The 22,442-nt window shown below is 40.4% G+C and overlaps 1 protein-coding gene across 9 annotated transcripts in view; it reads left to right on the top strand.

The window, feature by feature from the left end:
- The window catches only part of FRY (FRY microtubule binding protein), a 426,510-nt gene that overhangs the window by 370,599 nt on the left and 33,469 nt on the right, over window positions 1–22,442 (top strand). For all 9 annotated transcript variants that reach the window (XM_089899275.1, XM_089899270.1, XM_089899272.1 and 6 more), the window contains 8 exons: window positions 1,047–1,654; window positions 2,794–2,891; window positions 3,223–3,393; window positions 7,021–7,161; window positions 9,187–9,366; window positions 11,354–11,515; window positions 13,825–13,899; window positions 16,647–16,817. In XM_089899275.1, the coding sequence (XP_089755401.1) occupies window positions 1,047–1,654; window positions 2,794–2,891; window positions 3,223–3,393; window positions 7,021–7,161; window positions 9,187–9,366; window positions 11,354–11,515; window positions 13,825–13,899; window positions 16,647–16,817 (1,606 nt within the window). The remainder of the gene's footprint in view (window positions 1–1,046; window positions 1,655–2,793; window positions 2,892–3,222; window positions 3,394–7,020; window positions 7,162–9,186; window positions 9,367–11,353; window positions 11,516–13,824; window positions 13,900–16,646; window positions 16,818–22,442) is intronic.

The raw sequence follows: 22,442 nt of genomic DNA, 5'->3' as shown, positions 1-22,442 counted from the left end.
CTTCAGTAGTTGTGGTACGTGGGCTCAGTAGTTGTGGTGCATGGGCTCAGTCACTCTACAGCATGTGGGATCTTCCCAGGCCATGGATCAAACCCATGTCCCCTGCATTGGCAGGCAGATTCTTAACCACTGTGCCACCAGGGAAGCCCCAAAGTATTATTTTTTAAATGAATATGTATGAAACACAACTGATCAATCACTATAAAAACAGAATAAATGTTGATTTTACTTGAAGAAATTTCTACCTTAGGATCTTTCTTTTTTTAAATTTTTCAGTTCCTTTTGCTCCTGGCAATGTTTAATAGCCCATTTCAGATCATTCACAATTTTGTATTCTGTTTGTGTAATTAAGCTCAACTTGCTTGAAATTCAGCTGGCAATGTTATATCACATTGAGCTTTGTTTCATTTTGAAGTTGAACATTTTTATGCATACTTAATTTTAGTGTGATTAATAACATCATACATACTTATCTCTAGAAACCTACAGATTAACCTAAATCAGTAAAAATTTAGCAAGAATGTTCATAAAGAGTTCTATCTTTTCAGCCTGAAATAGATTTAGAAATCATTTTTCATAAACGTTTATAAGTACAAAAATTTTCCTTTGATGCACACATTTACTTTTTTTTCCTAGATATTTCTTTATCTGTTCTTTTTATCAGTCAGTTAATAGAATATTAACATTTGTACCTATCAGGTACATTTTATTTTGTAATTACTCTTACCCAAATTCAAACAAAAAATAAATGAAAGAGCAGTAAACTTTACAGACAACTGCTTATTTCTTTAACTCTTTGATAAGTGGAAATCAGTATTTGGTTTTGTTGGTGAGGGTTGTTCTGATTAAGTTTTGTTTTTCATAGCTTTATGTTTAAGAATAAGGAAACATATTCTTTCGGTTTAAGAATATGGAAAAATGAATAGAAAGTAATATTTCCAAAGAATGATTTTCCTTCCTCATTGTTTGTTGATGGGTCTTGAGAGGACTAGCCTTTCACTGAAATGTGTTGGCTTCCTATTGAACTTTTTAACTTTTATACCCAGCTCTTCATCACCAGACTTAAGCTCTAACGCTAAACTAACAGCAAGCAGAAAGAGCACAGGACAGCTCAATGTGAACCCTGGAACAGCCAGCGGCAGCACAGCAACTGCAGAGCGCAGCCGGCATCAAAGGAGCTTCTCTGTGCCCAAGAAGTTTGGTGTTGTCGACCGGTCCTCAGACCCACCTCGGAGTGCCACCCTGGACAGAATTCAGGCCTGTACCCAACAAGGCCTCTCCTCAAAAACCAGAAGCTCATCTTCCTTGAAGGACAGCCTCACGGACCCATCACACATAAACCATCCAACCAACCTGTTGGCCACCATCTTTTGGGTCACGGTGGCCTTGATGGAATCCGATTTTGAGTTTGAATACCTAATGGCCTTAAGGCTGTTGAACAGACTGCTGGCTCACATGCCACTCGATAAAGCTGAGAACCGAGAAAAACTGGAGAAACTCCAGGCACAGCTCAAGTGGGCGGACTTCTCAGGGTTGCAGCAGCTGCTCCTGAAGGGATTCACCTCTGTCACCACCACCGACCTTACCCTGCAGCTGTTCAGTGTGCTGACACCGGTGTCCAGAGTATCCATGGTGGACTCCTCCCAAGCCATTGGTAAAGCCCACGTCACTCGCGCTCCTACGGTTCTGGTCATGGTGGGACTCCTGTTTAGTGTAATAAGATAATGTGGGCTTAGTACTTCTAACGATTCTGCTTAAAAATGGTCCTTTGGGAATGCTTTGTTCTTTCTTTTAAAATTCTATATAAGTCTTAAAATTCTATGTAAGTCTTAATTACGTATATTGTAAGAGATATTTTTAAGGCAATAGCATAAAAGGGGCAGGAGTAATACATAAGACAGTAAGTAATCAATTCTTTATGCTTTCCAGATCAAATTGTAGACAGTGTTGGTTTATTCCATTGCTGTTGTACAGACTTTTATCCCTTTTTTCTTAACTCCTAAATCTTTTATTTTTCTAAGCCTTTCTTTTCCTCTTGAAAATTCCCTTGGTTCCCTATCGTTTTGAATTAAGCGAACAACAAACCAGATTTTTTTTTTTTTTTTTTTTGCGGTACATGGGCCTTTCACTGTGTGGCCTCTCCCGTTGTGGAGCACAGGCTCCGGATGCGCAGGCTCAGCGGCCATGGCTCACGGGCCCAGCCACTCCGCGGCATGTGGGATCTTCCCGGACCGGGGCACGAACCCATGTCCCCTGCATCAGCAGGTGGACTCTCAACCACTGCGCCACCAGGGAAGCCCCAAACCAGATTTTTAATTACCATGGCATGTGGCCCAGAATTCTTTCCAGGAAGCCAAAGCTTGATACAGTGGCACTAAGCTACTCCTCATCATTTTAAAGAGTCTTTCTGATTACATGAGTAAGACTTAAATGGATTGGCCTGTGTCTTCTCAAGCAGGTTTTCCTTAAAATACATTTTTGATAAAAATTCAAACTAGTGCTTCAGTCCATTTTAATCTGCTTTTTAAAATCTGTGCCAATCATTCTTATTTGCAACAGTCCGTAGCAAAACAGCCGCTGAACCTGCAAATTACAAATGTACTTCAGTGCCTCCTTTGAAACGGTGCCATTGCAGCTGTACATTTTTCCTGGATTTATGTTAGTTCAGATCAAAGCTGCTTCAAAAGGCTGCTTTTGCAGCACCTCAGAATAAAATCTGTAATATGCCTTCCCGCTATTAATGGTTCAAATGCACCATATTCACTTGTCTCCACTGTATCTTCTCTAATCCAGGGTTTCCACTGAATGTCTTGTGTCTTCTGCCCCAGCTGATACAGCATTTTGAAAACCCCGGCCAGTTCTGTAAGGATGTAGCCGAAAGGATTGCTCAGGTATGCCTTACAGTTTCAGGCACATTCAAGGCCTAATGGTGGACGGAGATTACCAGGCTCAGACAGGGTGATGAGTTTCATAAACCTGAAAATAATAACTGATATCACTAGTAATTCACATCTCTGGGTGGCTGATTTGCATTGTTGTTTCATTATTGAGAAAACAAGTGGAAAAAAAATTGTGAAAATTAAATTACTAAGCGCCTCTGCAGCTACCCAAAAAAATGTATCGATCAATTTTCCAGGCTGCTGGAGCTTATAGCAAAATTGCTGACATTTCTTCCTTTTCATCAGGCTATTTTATCCCTAATTGATTTTCTTCTTGTAAAAGGTTTGTTTGGAAGAGAAGAACCCCAAACTTTCCAACCTTGCACATGTCATGACTCTTTATAAAACACACAGCTACACGAGGGACTGTACCACGTGGGTCAACGTGGTCTGTCGATACCTTCATGAAGCATATGCTGACATTACCTTGAATATGGTTACCTACCTGGCAGAGGTAAGCTCTTCAATTAAGGATAAAATCTGTTATGGTTTCTATGGGTAAAATATGTATGTAGAACTATAACAATAGCCTTAACTTATTGATCACCTATTATCTACTAGCATAGATGCTGTATGGAAATCCTCACAACAACCCCATGATGTAGGATTCTTTATTTTAACAAAGATTCCGAGGCTCAGCCGGGCTAAGTAATCTGCCACAAGTTTAAGGTGAAATGAGGTGTAGCTGCCTCCAAAGCTTAAACTCCTTTTTACTACACTAATACCTGTCAGACATGGCAGAGATGAGGAGATTTTATCTGCATTATTCTGGGTGTTCAGATCTTATTTAAGGAGTTATTGTGTGGCTTGTATGTTTAATGGCTGTTTGCTCTGAACTCATTAACAAAGCATATATTTTTGAAAAAAACTTTTTATCTTCATCTTTTGTGTTTCTTTTTAAAACTGGGATGGGGTTTTTATCCTCATACCAGTGTGTTCCTAGCACATTCATTGCAAACCCCTACTCTCACTTCTGTGTACGCTGATACTAGAAATACGTACCGCTTTCGGCACGTGATGAAATGTTATTCTTTAGCACCCCCAGACCCCAACTGGTTTACTATACAAGGTCATGAAATCTGTGAGGCAAGTGATTGATAGTATTACCTTGCTTTAGCATTTTCAGCGTTTGCTTTTCCTCTCTGGATCTGCGTTCATGCCTCTTGCTGGGGCCTTTTCAGAAGGGATGAAGACAGTCCATTCTAATTTTTCTTCTATTATATCACCAATTCGGAATGCAGATAGGTTAAGAATCAGCCGTTTTCGGAAAGGCTCCGTAAGACTGGACGCCTCTACCTAGAAAAAGGTAGCTGCCTCGTCCACCAGCATATATAGTTGACCCTGCAGGATTTTGGTTTGCAACACAGATCAGCAATATTGGGCTGTATTCGCACTGTCAACAGCCGAGGATTACTTTGCTCTTTTCACACCCCCATCCCTGGCATTTAAAGAACCTCTCTTAAGTGCCACCCTACTGCTTTTGATAATCACCTTGGTCGCATCTGTCCCTGCAAGAGTTACTAATCCAGCACACACATACCTTAGCACACAAGAAGCACCGGGATAAACAACACAAACGCCCTGCTTACCAAGGCAGCCAACGCCTGTTTTAAAACAAGGTGAACTGGGAGAGAGCAAGGAGGCAAAATTTGTTTGGTTCACTAGTCATAAAAGTTTCAAAAATACAAATGGGCTGTGGTCTGTACATACGATGGAATATTATTCAGGCTTAAAAAGGAATGAAGTACTGACACATGCTACAACATAGATGAACCTTGAAAATATTATGCTAAGTGAAATCAGCCAGACACAAGAGGACAAATACATGATTCCACTTATATGAGGAACACAGAAGAGGAAAATTTATAGCCGCTGTTTCACAGTTATAGAGTTTCAGTTTGGGATGATGAACAAGTCCTGGAAATAAATAATGGTCATGGTTGCGCAACAATGTGGGTGTACTTAATGCCGCCAAATTGTACACCTAGAAATAGTTAAAATGGTAAATTTTATATGTATTTTACCACCATAAAAAAATAAAGTGGATATCCTAATTTGTTCTATGCTGCCCTTATCAACAATTGTCACCAAAAGTTTTATTATAAACTTACCTACTCACTACATATGATATAAATTAACTGCTATTTCAGTTAGTCCCATGTTCTTTCAGGTGTTGGCCAGGTACCTACATACAGTTTTAGGCAGCTGTGGTCACTGTTTCCATTGAACCTGCTGTGCTCACTTCACACTAACTTTGTATGTGTGTATGTGTTGACATAGCTCACATCTTGTCACTTTCAGTAACTGTGGAACTATATCGTTAACCATCTACCTTTTGTTGCTTGTATTCATCATTTTTTTTAAAATGGTCCTTTGATGCAGACTTTTTATCAGATTATATTTACCTCGTTTTTCCTGTTGGCATTTCCCAAAAAATCTATCCAGGTAAAGCTCATGGATACATTTGGGAAAATGTATGCATTTGGGAAATTGGTCTTCACAGAGATTTTCCCAATTTACAATACTACAAACAATGTATAAATATTCAGGTTATCCCATATCCCCACTAAATTCTATCATTCCATTTATACATGTTTTCAGTTGAATATTTTTATTGGTACTTTAAAATTAATCTCTTTATGTATTTCCTTTCTAGTGAAGATATTCCTTTTTTCATACAATAGATTTGTGGAATTGTATATTTCCTCATCTGTTAACTGTTCAGTTATTTCTTTGGGCCACTTTTTTTTTTAAATTTATTTATTGTATTTTTGGCTGCGTTGGGTCTTCGTTGCTGCATGTGGGCTTCCTCCAGTCGTGGCGAGCGGGGGCTACTCTTCGTTGCAGTGCGCGGGTTTCTCATTGCAGTGGCTTCTCTCGTTGCAGAGCACGGGCTCTAGGCGCGCGGGCTTCAGTAGTTGTGGCACGCGGGCTCTAGAGCGCAGGCTCAGTAGTTGTGGTGCACGGGCTTAGTTGCTCTGCGGCATGTGAGATCTTCCTGGACCAGGGCTCGAACCCATGTCCCCTGCATTGGCAGGCGGATTCCATTGCACCATTGCACCACCAGGGAAACCCTGGACCACTTTTGATGTGGAATTTCAGCATTTATTTGAATCATCTCTATTAATTTTTAATTTTGAACAGTAACCTTTTTCATTATGTCTGTCACATCAGTTTTCTCATTATTTTGCTTTCCTTTTTGAAAATGTCATTGATTTTTTCCCCCGATTATAAAAGCAGTATGTGTTCAAAAATAATTATATTATCTAGGGAGAAACACTTGCAACATTTTGTTGGGTTTACTTCCAGCATTATTTCTATGTAACACACCCATTCACATCAATGTTGGCATCATCTATTATATAGAAATTATATATCCTTCCTCTTTCACTTAATATTATCTGATATCCTTTACTGTCTTTAAAAATGTCATTCTATTGACTGCATGATATTTCATCATACAACTTACCATAATTTATGTATCCATTTCCCTAGTGTTTGACGTTTAAATTGCTTACAGAGCTTTCTTGTTTTGTGTGGGTTTTTTGTTTGTTTGTTTGTTTGTTTTACCATTATAAATAATGCCTTGGTGAAATCTCTTACTTAAATCTTAGTATTTATCTTTAGGTTTGGAAACGTTCCTAAAAGTGTAATTAGTATTTCAAAAGATATAAACCCTTTTAGTACTGTTGATCTCAATTGCCAAATTATCCAATTTACATTTCCACTGATGTGTAAGAATACTCTTCTTATATCCTCACCAATACGATCATCAATTTCTAATCTTTGCCAATTCCATAACTGATAAATGTATCTTTCGCTTTCATTTATATTTTTCAGTCATTAGTGATGTTTGATGCTTTCCTTTTGAGGTTTATTTTGTTGCATTCCATTGGGTAATATTATATTTATATACTCAGACCTACCTGCGTTGCCTTTGATAATACCTCCATTTCTTCAGTAGTTAGGATTTTCTTTTCTCTCCTAAGGAAATGTGCAATCATAAAGGTACTAGGAAACCCTGGTGCTTCTGTGTGAAAATCTGGTGTCAAACTGACTCACTGTGTGCTTTTCCCCACAGCTGCTGGAGAAGGGCCTCCCCAGCATGCAGCAGCCCCTCCTGCAGGTGATCTACAGTCTGCTCAGCTACATGGACCTTTCTGTCGTTCCGGTAAAGCAGTTCAATGTGGAAGTTCTGAAAACCATTGAAAAATACGTACAAGTGAGTATTTGAACCAGGATGTTTCCAGAAAGTCATTCCAGAAAGATTGAGGCTTTGCATGGAGCTTTCTTTGTACTTGGCCACAGAGCTATATGGGTGCCAGGCTGCATGTTCATTCATTGATACCCATAACGTGCTGAGAGCGGCTGAGACGGTGGCCGACCGCACCCTGAGTGGTATCCTGAGGCCGCAGTGCGTTCCTGAGCCTTCGGAGGACACCTCTCTGCCTTTTGGGCTTCTAGGCTGGGTATTGAAAGCACACTCCTGGCTGGGAGGGTGGGGGCAGGGTCTCCTTTGAGGGGTCCTGTTTCAATGGAGAAGGAAGAAGCAACTTGCTTGTGCCTGGTTCTAGGCCAGGCGTTTCAAATGCGAACAGTTAATTCAGAGGTTCAAATTGTCCCTTTAGAGTTGAAGGAATTAAGGTTAAGAAAGTGGCATAAATGTACTTGAAAATACTCCAACAAACAAACGTAGTACTTGGTAAGTTTCAGAGTTCAAGGGCAAATGCTAGGTTTTTCTCTGGTTAAACTCATTGACTAAAGCCATACAATTTTAAACTTTTTTTTTTCCATCCTCGCTTCACCAGTCACATTACTTGCAGAAAATTACTTAATGCTAAAAATGATTTTCAAGCTTTTTTTTTTTCCGAGTGGCATTGCTCCAGTAATAGTTGTACCATGTGGTAGGCGTTCATTACCACTTTCTCACTTGACACTCATGAGAGACAGAGGGTCAGTCCACATCTTTCTACTAATCATATGCCCCTAGCTTTAAAAACAAGTGATTGTTTTATCAGGCTGCCTATTCTTAGGCCTGTGGGCCCTCCCTGGTACTCAAGACCTTGTCTTGAATGGTGGCTAATTTCATATTCAAACCGTGACCTCCCGTGTGCAGAATTTAACAGTGAAGGAAATGTGTTTTATTTCATGCACTTTATTCCAAGGCCTAGGCAAATAATAACTTTTATCATGCTAGTTTTATCTGTATTCAATATTTTTGTTGGAGAAGTACCTCAGTCGGCTTGGGGTTGTCAGGGATACAAAGAGGGTGAAACAAATGAGACTTACAGGAAGAGTAGGAGTTTGATAAGGCAATAAGGAGAGGAAGGGCGTTCCAGGATGAGGGAATTGCATGAGGAAAGGCACAGAGGCTAAGAGACCTTGGCTGGTTTGGGCAACTCCAGGAGTTGCCTGGGGGAGATTACCCCTGCAGGCCTTCCTCAAAGAGTGTGGATTCCACCTTGTCCACCAGAGGGAGCCCTTGAAAGAGTTTAAGCAGGGAAGTGGCTTGAGCTGAAGATTCTAGAAAGATCACTGTAGCTGGAGTGGGTTTGATGACGGACCCAAGGAGAGGCTGCAGCTGGGGAAACCAGTTAAGAGGCCATTGAAATAGTCCAGGCAGAGGACAGAGAGGATTCACCTGAGCCAGTGCCAACAGCAATGGAGGGGGCGGGGATCAAGTTCTCAGGAGGGAGGGAAAGAGGGGAGCTAAGAATGGCTCCCAGATTCCTGGGTTAGGTCAGGAGGAAGATGTGGAGAAGAGGGCTGAGGGCAGAGGTCAGATGCCCAGGAGCAGATGAGGCAGGAAGAGCCAGAGAAGTAGAAGGAGGACCAGGGACGCTTGGAAACTGGAGGTGGGGAGAATCTTGAGAAACAGTGAGTAGACAGTAGCATAAAATGCAATGAGGGTTGCTGCAGGGGAGGGGGGGCAGTTGTTTGTTTTCTGTTTTGTTTTTCAAACTGAAGAAATACCTCATTAGCAAAAATGGTACCTTGTCATTTTAAACTTTTACTTATTTGAATGTGGACAACACGGGTCCTTTTTATTCTTGTTTCCTAAATGTAGCTCATCTTATGCATAAATTATCTTTTTATGTCATTTGCCTTTTACTTATCACAGAATTTCCTGCACTGTTTTAAATCAATGAGCTCTGACTGGTCATTAGAAGTTTTGGTAGCTGGCGGCATATTGTTTGTTTGTTTTTTTAAAATTATTTTTACCCATTGACTCTTTTATTTCCTTCAGAGCGTCCACTGGAGAGAAGCTTTGAATATCTTGAAGCTAGTAGTTTCTCGATCTGCCAGCCTAGTTTTACCTTCCTACCAACACAGTGACCTTTCAAAGATAGAAATACATCGAGTATGGACCAGTGCATCTAAGGAATTACCTGGGAAAACCCTGGACTTTCACTTTGATATTTCAGAGGTATGTTAACTGTTTCTGTAAACTTTAGCATGAATACATAGTGGCAAAGGTCAGAACTAGTTGCCTGGAGAAGGGGAGACTTATTTTACGGTTATGTCAAGTGAAACCTCCTAAGACCTAAATTAGGTTCAACGCATTGTCCTATTCACTGGGGCTCTTCAATGGCAGCTTTTAGAAATAGAAGCTAGCCTCAGTTATATAAAAATGACTTCCCCCCAAAAGATAACTTTAAAATGGAATGATCTTAAGCATTTTAAACCATGACCTTCACTCATTCTGTATCTGACAGCTGTCACGTCCTATCTTGTATCCACAACCTTGTTTCCTGAACTGCAGCCAAACCAGCGGATGCCTGAGATTTACAGGAATACAGAATCTGCCTTTATGGTCACTTCCCCAAGCCACACTGCTTTTTAAACCAGTGTAACTACCTAAATTCTTGCCTTGAGGGAGATGGGTGTGAGGAGGGAAGAGACTTATAAACTAAGGAGTTAGGAAGAGAAGAAGACAGAAAATAGTCAGGTTTACCTGCTGGTCCATGAACAAACTTTTGGGAGGCCTGTACTTAACTATTTTAGTCCAAGATGTAAAAATACATTTGCTTTCCTGTCTCCTTTACCCCATGGCCCATAAACCCCCCAAAGCAGAAACAACGGCCTGTCCACTTTGTAAGCAGGGTCTGTACAGTGTCTGATGCATGTTAGGTAGTTCATAAATATTCTTCAACACGGCTGAGTGGATTCATTCACTAAAGGGATCAACTAGATCTGCTTACATGGAACTCACTCTGTTGATTAGGTTGTAGCTAGATTGGGTTTTCTCACACAGTCTCATTGACTGTTCATCATTTCAGTACTCAGGAGGAGATGCTGTTGTGCTTCCATTGTGATGTTTAGTGTGTATATGATATTAAGGCATCAACTCAGTATTTTGCAATGTTTAACATTTTTTTTACATTGCTGGGGGTGGGGGAAGCTTACTCTTTGACTTAAGTTTACTCTGTCCCAAAGAGGTACAGAAAACCTGTAGCCAATCCGCCGCATGCCCCGGAGACCCAGCTGCTCCAGAAAGATGTGCCTTGAGAGGCAGGTGGAGAATTACCAGCCAGTGTCTGCCGTCTCTGAATGTAGGCCTGCGAACAGGTTTCTGCAGAGGCCTCCCTGGGGCTAAAGTTTGGGAGGTGCTGCCTACCCAGCCACCACACTCCAGGACTCTCAGGAAGTGAAATTTCTGAAGTGTTGTCAAGAACCTGGCCCTGACCTCATTCATTAAAATAATTGAAAAGATATAAATAATTTAAATAAATTTTTAAATAATTGAGAGTGTATCAAGATTGGTGATTACAGGTTGGGGTGAGGGGAAGGAATTTTGGTCTTGTTTTAACTATAAAGAAAGTCTTTCAAGCTTAAATATCTGAAAACTGTTTTGCTTTCATGCATGTCTTCCTTCTTATCTTTACAATCATTTCCAAAGTGTGTTTAAGAACACGCAATTGGGGCTTCCCTGGTGGCACAGCGGTTGAGAGTCCGCCTGCCGATGCAGGGGACACAGGTTCGTGCCCCGGTCCGGGAAGATCCCACATGCCGCGGAGCGGCTGGGCCCGTGAGCCATGGCCACTGAGCCTGCGCGTCCGGAGCCTGTGCTCCACGATGGGAGAGGCCACAACGGTGAGAGGCCTGCGTACTGCAAAAAAAAAATAAAAACATAAATAAAGGAAATATATTTTAAAAATTAAAAAAAAAAAGAACAAGCAATTGGATTTGTTTTCAGCTGCTAAAGAGGGTGGGACAGTGTTGAAGATGCAGAATGATCTGGAATATGTATTTGAACATAAGGAAAATGAGCCTCCTTGTAACACTGAACTTCTCTAATCTAAGTTTTAATCAGATAAGCAGTTCTTGGTTGCTGCTGGGATACAGTGATCCATATACCCCAGAAGTATGAATGAGATAGAAGAACATGTGCTTCTCTATTCTTTTTTCTCAAGACGCCCATCATCGGGAGGCGATATGATGAACTGCAGAACTCTTCTGGGCGTGATGGGAAGCCCAGGACCATGGCTGTCACCCGGAGTGCATCTTCCACCTCATCAGGCTCCAACTCCAATGTCCTTGTTCCTGTAAGCTGGAAGAGGCCCCAGTACTCTCAGGTAAATAAAGAGTCCTCGACTCCCAGGATTGGAAGGGAGCTTAGGGGACCTGTTGAACCCAACTGTGATATGGGATTCCTGCATCCACCATCCCAATATTTCCCGTCTGGGCATCGACACTTCAGTGATGATGATCTCGTGGTATTCTGTATCCCGAGGGAACCCATTTTATCTTTGAACAGTTCATTACATTGAGTTGAAGTCTGACACTCTATTGCTTCTTCTCATTGGTCCTTGTTCTCTTAAGGCTTAGAAAATGCAATTGGATCTGTCTTTCACATGGCAGCCCTTCAAACACTTAAAGAAACTCTCCCTCCTCTGCCACTCACCCACATCAGTCCTCTTTTCTCCAAGTAGTACATCCTTAGTTCTCCTAACCAATCCTGCATAACAGGGCCACACCCCAATGACCATTCTGGCTGCGGTCCTACGAGCCTGCCCTCCAGCCAGTGGGCTCCATGCACACCTGACCCTGCAGAGCATGGTGGGCGGCCAGATTTCTCTGTGGTTCTGTCATCTGTATTCACTTTCTGGGTGACTGCATCACAGCGTTGATGTCACTGGACTTACTGTCAAGTGAAACCCATGCATTATTTGGGGCTCTTTTGGAGACATATGCCAGAAGCCCAGTGGAAGACTACCTTAAGTGGAAAGGGAATGTGTTAACTCCCGTCATAACTTCAAGCAGAACTGGATTGTAGCACACACCATCCTTAGACCCTCTCTGTCCTTCTCACTGCCCCCACCTTCTCTTCCCAAGGTCTCAGGCCTGCTCTCCTCCCTGCTGACCTCATTCTCAGGCAGACTCTTCCAATGTGAGGCCCAGCAACCTCTGGCAGCTCCAGATTTACATGGTCTTCGGCTCTGACAATTTCAGGACAGAGGCCTCCCCTCCCGAGCGTCGTAGCAATTCCGGAGAAAGGGCTCTGTGCAAGAGAGGCAGAGCCCCATCTGGCGGGAGAAGAGCCGTCCCAAGATAAAAAGAGGGACTGCATTACCGGAGGAAGGCGAAGTGGGTGCTGCTGGGTGCTGCGCAGAGAGAAACCCTTGGTTTGCACGCCCAGCAGGACTCATCCTCGCTCTCAGAGGTTAGGGAAGTGGAGCTTAGAGCACGGCGCCTACTGGAGCAGAGCCAGTTCTCAGTGAGTGCTCACTGCGCGCTTGAACAGAGAGCCCGCCCTACTTTCTTGGGAATTTGGAAAAGAGAAGACAAATGTACAGCCCAATTCCATGCTCCTGTACATTCATTCCTTCCCAGAATTGTAAAGTGCCCACTAAAACTTAGGGAAATAGGTTAGTGAACCTCTTGCCATTCTTCAACATCAAGGTCCTCCTGTCTTTGACCTTGAAATGACACCATATTGAGTGTCCCGTCTATAATTTGAAAAGAAGGATGCAGGGAACTGAGTTCCATTAAGAAGGAAAATCTATGAGTGATATTGGCCTCCTTGCAGTCTGCATATTAAATCAGATTAAAAGGGAAAAAAATCATTTTCAGGAGAGGAGGATGATTGCTTTAAGAGCAATTCTGAGGCACATAACGTTTTTTAGGCTCTGGTTATCCATCTTTTTCATTCTTAACTCACCAGTCATTCTGAGACCTAGTTTGTCTGTGTCATTGGGAAATGTGAAGGTTTGTAGAAGAATCCCTGTGCCTAAGGAACTGAAAAGTAAGGTTTACGAAGAACAGCAAAAGGAATTCTATCCATTTAATTATAGGAAGAATAAATTGGGAAAGATTTAATATGCCTTGCAAATAATCAAATTTAATTCTGCAGAAAGTAAATTTATCCTCCCATTTGAGGAAAAGAGAATTGTGTTGTAATATAATAGATTTAATTTAGGTGTAAGGAAAGGCTTGCTAATGATTGAAAGTTGTAGCACACAAGAAAGATTATCAAGGGGAGGAATGAACATCTGCTAGAGAACCAAGGGGTTGACTTTCTCATCCCCTCCCTTGGGAAAACTTAGATCAGCACTGTCCAGTAGAAACATAATGTGAGCCTCATTTTCAATTTTCTAATAGTCACCTTTTGAAAAAAAAACAGGTAAAATTAATTTTAATAACACATTTTAGTTAACCTAATATATCTAAAATATTATTTTTTAACATATAATCAATATTTTACAATTATTGGTGAGATATTTTACATTCTCTTTTCATACCAACTCTTTATGTATTTTATATCTGCATTCTCACTGGCCACATTTCCGGTGGGTTAGCCCTTTGTGGCTGATGGCTACAGCACTGGAGTAGATTTGATCACAGGACCCCATGATTAAAACCTGCCTGTGTGTTTCTTTTCCAGAAGAGGACGAAAGAGAAGTTGGTACACGTCCTTTCTCTGTGTGGCCAAGAAGTCGGATTAAGCAAAAATCCATCGGTAAGTTCTGTCCTATATCACATTTATTTTGGTGTCATAACCTTTTTACCTTTGGTCAGCTTTTGCCTTTGGTCATGTAGTTTGGAGGTTTCAACTATGAATTACAAGTATGATATCCATCATCTAGGTCAAACCCTTAGATTATTTCTCTCCATAGTATGATTTTTAATCTCAGTTCAGAAACAATGAAAGATGTTATTGGCTATTTGCTCCAGTTGGTAAATAAAAACTCAGTTATTTTAATTTTTTTAATATCTTGGATATTTTTAATAAATATGCCCAGACTTTCTTAAAATATGTATATGTGACTGTCTTCTGCACCACCATATATGATACACATTCCTTTTCGGTGTAATTTTACTCTCTGTACACACATCTGTTACCGTGATGTCACTATTTTACTCATGTACAATAAAGGCAAAAATAGTGATATATTATCATGTTTTTTATCATATAAACTTCCACTGAGGGACTTTCCTGGCGGTCCAGTGGTTAAGACTCCATGCTTCCACTTCAGGGGGCATGGGTTCGAGCCCCGGTCAGGGAAGTAAGACCCCGTGTGAAGCGCAGCCAAAATAAAAAAAAAACCACAAACCAACAAACAAAAAACTTCTACTGATGTTACAGTTGCACAAAAATGCTATTGGGCTTTGAAATAAATGAATAATTGAAGTATTAGAAGTTAGCTTCTGAAGTTTTATAAAATTTAGAAAATTCAAATTGTGTGACAATATTGTAGCAAAAACAATAAAAATCTCAGGGTTTGGTTTTACCAGGTATTTTTATTTCATCTATATCACAGCATCTTTATTAGTAACCAGAAAAGAAAATAGCAAACTAAGTAATTTCCCAAGTAAGAAGTAGCAAACAGTGTCTCTGTGGAACTACTTTTAAAATTCCAAAATGTATATACTAATGTAGTTCATGAGCAGGTGAAATATGAAACTCATAGATGTGAGCTAAAGTGCAAGTTGATACTTGTAATCGTCTGGGAATGTGCCCCAGCCAGAAGGGTGGCCTCCGTTGAAGTCACCTTCTGAGTTATTGATCAGTGGGTTTGCTGCTGCTCCTGTGACATCATTGAGGGCAGAGAGACGAGGAGATAGTGTGGGGTAGATTGAGCCCCCCAGCCTGAAAGGGAGAGGAATGAGAGCCCTTTACCTCTGCAGTGGCATAGCCAGAGAGGTCCATTTCTTACCACCCCTGTGGTTACACTGTCTCCTTCAGATCCAAACTGCCTGTTTCTGTGCCAGGCCTTTCTAGCTAGAAATGTTTACTATGTTACAGATAAGAAAAGTGGCACTAACAAGGAAAGGGAGGCCTCGGCTGAGGAAATCAGAATTCTAGTCTCTCATCTCTCACTGACTAGTTGGCTGGTCCTCAGTGCTATTTATCTCATATACCCATTTGCAATCCCTGTACAGACTGTGTGTCTTGTACCATTTTATGAAAACCTAGTGCAAATCCTATGACTGCTCTTAAACACTGGAGAAAAAAAAGAATGTTTAAAATCCATTCCCGGGCTTCCCTGGTGGCGCAGTGGTGGAGAATCCACCCGCCAATGCAGAGGACACGGGTTCAAGCCCTGGTCCGGGAAGATCCCACATGCCACAGAGCAACTAAGCCCGTGCGCCACAACTACTGAAGCCCGCGTGCCTAGAGCCCGAGCTCCGCAACAAGAGAAGCCACCGCAATGAGAAGCCCGCTCACCGCAACGAAGAGTAGCCCCTGCTCGCCGCAACTAGAGAAAAAGCCCACGCTCAGCAACAAATACCCAACACAGCCAAAAAGAAAGAAAGAAATTTTTAAAAAATAATTTAAAAAAATAAAATCCATTCCCCCCCCCTTTTTTTTTCCTTTTGAGAGATATTTGTGATATCTAAATTCTTATAAATGACTTGCTTACTTTCAAGGAAGACCAAGACATTATAACGGTTAAATAAAGAATACTGTTCATTTTATTTAAAATCAGTCTATGTTCAGGAGAGGCTGGAGAGCAAAACATTTAGATTTATTTGAAGTCTGTTATTTCTACAGAGTTATATTAAAATGGCCCAAGTGAAATGAACCTAAACATAGAAGTTAATTTAAAAATATTAACATACTAAAATTTTAATAGAAAAAAAAGTTTTGTTTGAATCAACAGGACAGGACTTTTAAGTATGAATTATGAGCACGGCTGCTCAGCTTCTCCTCTGTAATTCAAATCAACAAGTACTGTACTTCCTGACTTATGTTTCTTTTTCCCTACCGGTTCCTGGTTTATCTCTAAGAGGGTTAAATACTTTGCTCTCACAGTTCGTTCTACAATAACATATCCTGGCATCAGTAGTCCTTAAAATCTTTCATGATAATATGTATGTGATGTGTATGTGTGTGTGAATCTGTACAGTTTCTAACCTCGGTAAGTGCAGAAACATTGGAAAATTTCTTGGCTGCTGTAGACTGTGAACATACACTCAGTTGTCACACACACACACACACGCACGCATGTAGGATACACTTTTCATTAAGAAGCAGCGATTTGACTCTTGAACAGTTTCCTAGTGTGTGAACTTGCATCTTCACAATGAGTTTAATCTGAAGGCGCCTGTCCAACATAAATAATAAAAGAGCATTCTAAAAATACCCACTTAAGGAATTAGGTGTGTACTGGAAATACAGTGCTCTGAGGAGCCAGTTACACTTTTTGTAACACAAACAAAGAAGGGAGAGCGGTTTCTCAGCAGAGGACTCTTGGTTCGTAGGTGATTTTCTCGTCGTGTGGGGACTTGGATCTGCTGGAGCATCAGACGAGCCTAGTGTCCTCCGAGGACGGCACCCGGGACCAGGAGAACATGGACGACACCAACAGTGAGCAGCAGTTCCGGGTCTTTAGAGACTTCGATTTCCTAGACGTGGAGCTGGAGGATGGAGAGGTATGGCCAGGCTCGGTGAAAACCATACGCTCAGCCTTTTCCTTGACTAACAGAACAGTTTCTTTCTATCTGCTAAATAATGAGTTCTTTCATTAGAAAACTGTAAACTTTATTTTTAATCAGTTTATTCAAAGTACAGCAGCTTAACTTTGGCAAAAGTCACCACAAGCTTCCTGTCTAAGCCCACAGCCAAAGCCACCAAGTTCTTTCTAAATGGCAAAGATCTGACTTTGAATGACCATACAGAGACTCTGTGTGTGTGTAGTCCAAAGGTGAACTTTAAAAAAAAATCACAGAAGCATTCAAGGTCTGAGCCTGTTCTCTGGTACCTGGGTAAAACAGGCTAAGCATTTTATTATTTTCAACGTGCAATTGCTCTCATGGGTTGACGTCAAAGCTTGCCTGCTGCAACCTGCGATCAGAGCCCAGGGGCCCCGGCATCTTTGTGCTGTTTGATGAAACCCTCAGAACTTGAAACTATATTGAACATACAAGAGCTCTTGGCTCTGCTTTCAGTTGGTTCTTGACACCTGGAGTAGCTGAATTCAAGTATCAACAGGCAGATGCAGATCTGTTTATCTGAATGATAATCATGGTAATAAGACCCTTTCCGTTATGAGTCATGTTTTTGAAAACCTGGGGTTGCAAGGAGGAGCATCATTTCAGTAGCTCAGGGGCATGTTCCAGCTGAGAGGCAGGCTTTTTCCTCCTGGGATGGACACCATGTTCCCTGAAGTGGGGTTGGCATCTGTAATAAAGCCTGGTACCCAGCCTGGCATGTGGTGGGATCCACCTACTTCAGCTCACATTTAACCAAGCACACTCTATTTCCCAGGCAAAGAAAGGGCTTTCTGCTAGCCGTACAGTTAAAATGGAGGCTCAAATTCAAAGTTTATCATATCCTGTGGCAGGTAGGCACCTCCTAATTTAACAATAAACTTGTGGGAAATAATGCTTCAAGTAACTGCTTACCTTCCCTAAAAGGATATGATTGCTGACCAATCCACTTATGTCAAGGCAAGGCCACGGAGCTGGACAAGCTCTATTGAGCTCTATTTTTGTCCTTGCTGGCCACTGACTACCCTGGCTGTCTGTGCCAGCAAGGAAGAATCATGTTCTCAGAATGAAGAATGTTTTCTTTACCAATTCTTTCCCTGGAAGCAAGTTTAGCAGATCCAGTCCTTTAAGAGTATAAAGGCACCAACTGCAAGGCATCTTTAAAATGTGTACGCTTTCATCTTGAATTGTTCTCAAGCCAGTAAAAAGCATTGCAGAGTTTTCTGACTGTTAACCATAATTAGTGATAAAGAAATCAATTGCTAAATGCAGTGAGGATTGTTTAAAAAGTCTAATGCAAAATACAGCTGTTTTGAATACTTTCGAAATGATCCAGAGGTATATGGAATGTCAAAAGTTTAGCTTCCTGGTCTGAGCAACTGACCTAATCTTTGCTCTTAGGCTAGAATTCAAGCTTGGGCACCCTCTTCAGGGGTTAAACTATGGAGAGAAAAATTGATGAGACAAGAGAGGCATCATTTTTCAGTGTCAGCCAAAGAAAAATGTGTTATGTGAAGGGACCTAGGAGGAATGGTGTCAGAGAAATCAGAAACAATTTCAGAACAACTAACAAATTTAACTTCTATCAAAATAAAGTAAGGAAAACCATAGATGCCCATCACTTGAAAATAAATATTATACTAGTATTTTTCAAGGACAATAAATAATGATTACTAGGCCTTCCTTCTAGTGTTCTCGCTATTGTCCTAGCCAACAAGAACTAAAAAATCATAGTCATTATTTTATCTTGTATGATTAATATTTTATAAGAAGTTCAAGAATGTGAAAGTATATATTTTATCCAAATAAAATTAACCATTTGAGGATATTTTGCTACTTCTCAATAAGGTTATAATAAGGGATCCTTGCGAGCTTACAGAGTGGTAGAGTGAAAATGTAAGGGCTCTGGGGTCAGGCAGGTCCAACTCTGACTTTCAGCTCTGCCACTGACCCAGCTCAAGCCTGGATGCAGTTTCTCTTGGCATCCTCATCTATCGAATGGGAGTGATAATACCTGCCTATAGAGTTGACGTAAGGATCAAGTAAGATGACCTATGTAAAGCTTTTAGCATAATTTCAGGTAGTAGGCATTCGAAATATCTGTTCCTTTGTACTGTCTTTGGTGAATAATTTCAGTATTTCCTCATCTGCCAAAGGTAAGCATATTTGGCTTCTAGATCAACACACATTTACTAAAAAAAAAAAAAAAGACAAGGTTTTTGTCATGTCTATTCCTTTTCATTAAATAGTCTCAGAATGTATTGACTAATATCTTTAAGGGTTTGCCTTTGAACTTCTCAGAATCTTTAAAGGGTGCTGTGTCTTTGCTATTAATTGCACCTCAGCAGTGAAACAGATCATGATCACAAACACTTCTGGTTTTGTGTGCAGGATCAGGTGATGCCACCTTTTTTCCCCAGCTGATGACCCTCATTAGTCTTTCCATGACGTTTCACGATTTTCTCACAGATAAAAATTTAGGCATTCCAAAAAAAAAAAAGTGTTGAGGAGACCAAAGTTGTCACCGAAGTGGAAAGCTATTTCAGAAATTGTATTTATGATTTGTTACCAACTACATCATCCACCGCTAAGAGGTTTGGAATTTCCGGTGTTTCATACTAATTTTTCTTTATGGGGTTAGTGTATCTTTGTCTTTTTTCTTTAAGTTGCATCTACTGACGTATATACTGTTAGCACTGTTAGTTGCTGTTGTGTTAAAACTAAGACAAATGCACTTGAGTATCTAATATAATCATTTAAAATAGACCTCTTATTTGTTTTTCTGTCCATTCAATCTGCTACACAGGAACTTCAGGTAAGACGATGCTATTTTCAATTCAGATGCACTAGTAGATGTTTTGCATCATTGCAGATTTATAACTGCATAACTGCTTTTTCCCCCCTTCGAGAGTATGTATGCCTATTTGCACATTTACACTGAGATGTGTGTGATAGAAGTATTTTTCTTGGTTGCTGTACAAGGGAAATATTTTCTGAAGTATAAATATGAGATAGTTTTAAAATCTTTATATGTTTAGTTCTGGAAGTTGCATGATTATATCTCTTGAGAGAGAGTGAGTTTTTAAATATGATCCATGGAAATCCTATAATTTCTCATTAGGCAGTTGCACAGCTGGATTGGTTTTGCTGTTAAATTCTTTTATTAAAAGTGAAATCAAGAAGCTGCATCTAACAGTATACCACATATACTGCCAATCCCTTTTATTTTCCAGGAATTAGGAGCTATCTTTGGATGGTGACTATATAAAATTTCATCCAAATGAGGACCCTTTTCAAGTAAAAGGGGCCCGGTAATAATTACACCCAGACAACAGGCATAAGCTGGCATTATCCTGGGCAAACTGACCTATAATCACCCTGTATCTGTGTCATATAGACTTACTCTAAGTAGGTACATTTGGGAGAACATATTTTGACCATCCAGGTTCCTTCAACAATAATTCTTATTTTTTGGAACTCCAGGATCAAAGAATACGATTTCCAACATTTCTGGAACATTCAATCGTGAATACTTTCTCATCTCAGTGTAAATCCTGAGTGGTTATTTAAGTTTGATAACTGACATATGCAAATTGTCCATCAGGAATAGTTAGCCATCTTCTAAATTTTCTCACACATAGAAAATCTCACTTAATCAGTGAAACACTCTTTTGGCTTTTGACCTTGTAGGTAACATAAAATGCAAATCTGACATTTGGGTGTGGGGAAGTTGGAAGGTGGCTCTCCCAATAGGGGTATTCCTGGGCTATGAGAAGGCCCAGTTGACTTTTAATCACCACCGACTTTAACGTAGGCTAGGCTACTGTTCCATCTAAACCCCTCAGCTACCACCAAGGAAACAGTTTCAACATCTTTGCCTCTAATGGAGGTATTGCATCTTCTTGCAAGACACCCAGATATTATTCCTGCAAGAACAACTTCCCTGACTCCCAGTTCCCATGCCTGATTGATTCAGATCTTCACCTGAGCTGCAATCAAATTAACAGCAATGGCAATCTATACCCAGTGTAGCATTCTCTGGCCCTAGGTGTCTGTATTTCTCTGCAAGCTCAGTGCAACCCAGGTTCAGTGTGGGAGACATCCAGAACTGCTGCCTGAGGTAGTTCATCTACCCCATCCATTGATTTGGTAGAAGAGAATCTGTTTTGTGAATTATGTTTTACAGTTGTACGTTTTTCCCGGTAACTTTTACATTCTTTTTTCTCCGTATTGTAATCTCATTTTTCTTTACCCTCTTTGTTTCTTCACACATTGAGTTTTCTTTTTCTTCCTAGAACTCTTGCCTCTTCCACATTTTTTTTCATTTTTTCACTGAAACAGCTATTTTAAAACACCAGCACAACAGTCAGCCTTTTCTACCAGGAAAAAAAATCATTTGGTGGTAATTTATCACAGCACTTACAGATAAAAGGTACAAATACAGCTATAAACTATGGAAAGCATATTCTGAGTCTTATAATCAAACAGTCCTAAGAACAATCATAAATATCATAAATGGGGTGAATAATGCTAATTTCCATATCATATCCAGAATGTGTTCAGGATTCTTACCTGTTGCCTTCCACCATGAATAGCCAAAACAGACTTTGGAAAAGCTAAGCATCTATTATATGAGAGATCTGTGAGAATGGTAAGATTCATTTCATTAGGAGCCAGAAAAAATAGACCCTTAAAATCAGAGGAAAATTAATAAATTTAATGCTTATTAATTTTAATAGTAATTTACATCTCTCACTGAAATTATATTATTATGCTATTTACTGAGCTCTCATCAGAAAGTTATTTATGGGAGTTCCCTGGCGGCATAGTGGTTAGGATTCGGTGCTTTCACTGCAGAGGCCCAGGTTCAATCCCTGGTCGGGGAACCATCCCACATGCCATGCGGTATGGCCAGAATACAAAAAAATAAAATAAAATAAAAATAAATAAAACATCACATTTAAAAAAAAGTTACTTATGTCAGTGAACCATCAGTGTTTCAAATGACTAATATAAATAAGATTCTGTGCTAGATTTTATTCAGATTACCTATTTGTTTAGGTTAAAATTTGCTCACCAATAAGCTAGTAATATTTCTCTAGCTTTATTCCTATCTTAACAGAGAGAAAAATAAAACCCAAATTGGTTTTCAAAAAAAAAATTTATGTGCATCACATAAGCTTATTTAATATCTGATGGTTTGTAGAGAGAAAGTCTGAGCTGTATCTAAAATCTTTATTTAACACTTTACATTGCCACTTAGCCCAGTTCTCAGTGCAAATGTACAATTCAGCAATAATCCTTGGTACCGAGTCAGTCCATTCAGGTCTAGGGAAGGAACTGTTTTCTATATTGGGGCAATTATTTAAAGATGAGCCTAAAACAAAACTGAAGCCTTGCTGCTCTGGCCTCTGCGTAGTGCATGATTGTCCGACTGTGCCCAGCTGCTCTCTGATACCCCTTAACGCTGCATTTTATCTGTGAAAACTGCTGCGGCAGCAACAGCCTGGAATGTTTACCTAATGCTCTTCTACTTAATACCCAGAGGGTGTGGAACGTGCCACAAGT

The sequence above is a fragment of the Delphinapterus leucas genome, chromosome 18 (genome assembly GCF_059928025.1).
Source record: "Delphinapterus leucas isolate spDelLeu-1000000601 "Yukka" chromosome 18, BTC_Dleu_Yukka2, whole genome shotgun sequence".
Taxonomy (NCBI): domain Eukaryota; kingdom Metazoa; phylum Chordata; class Mammalia; order Artiodactyla; family Monodontidae; genus Delphinapterus; species Delphinapterus leucas.
Note: the sequence above shows the minus strand (reverse complement) of the source record. Positions and strands in the feature narration are given on the sequence as shown.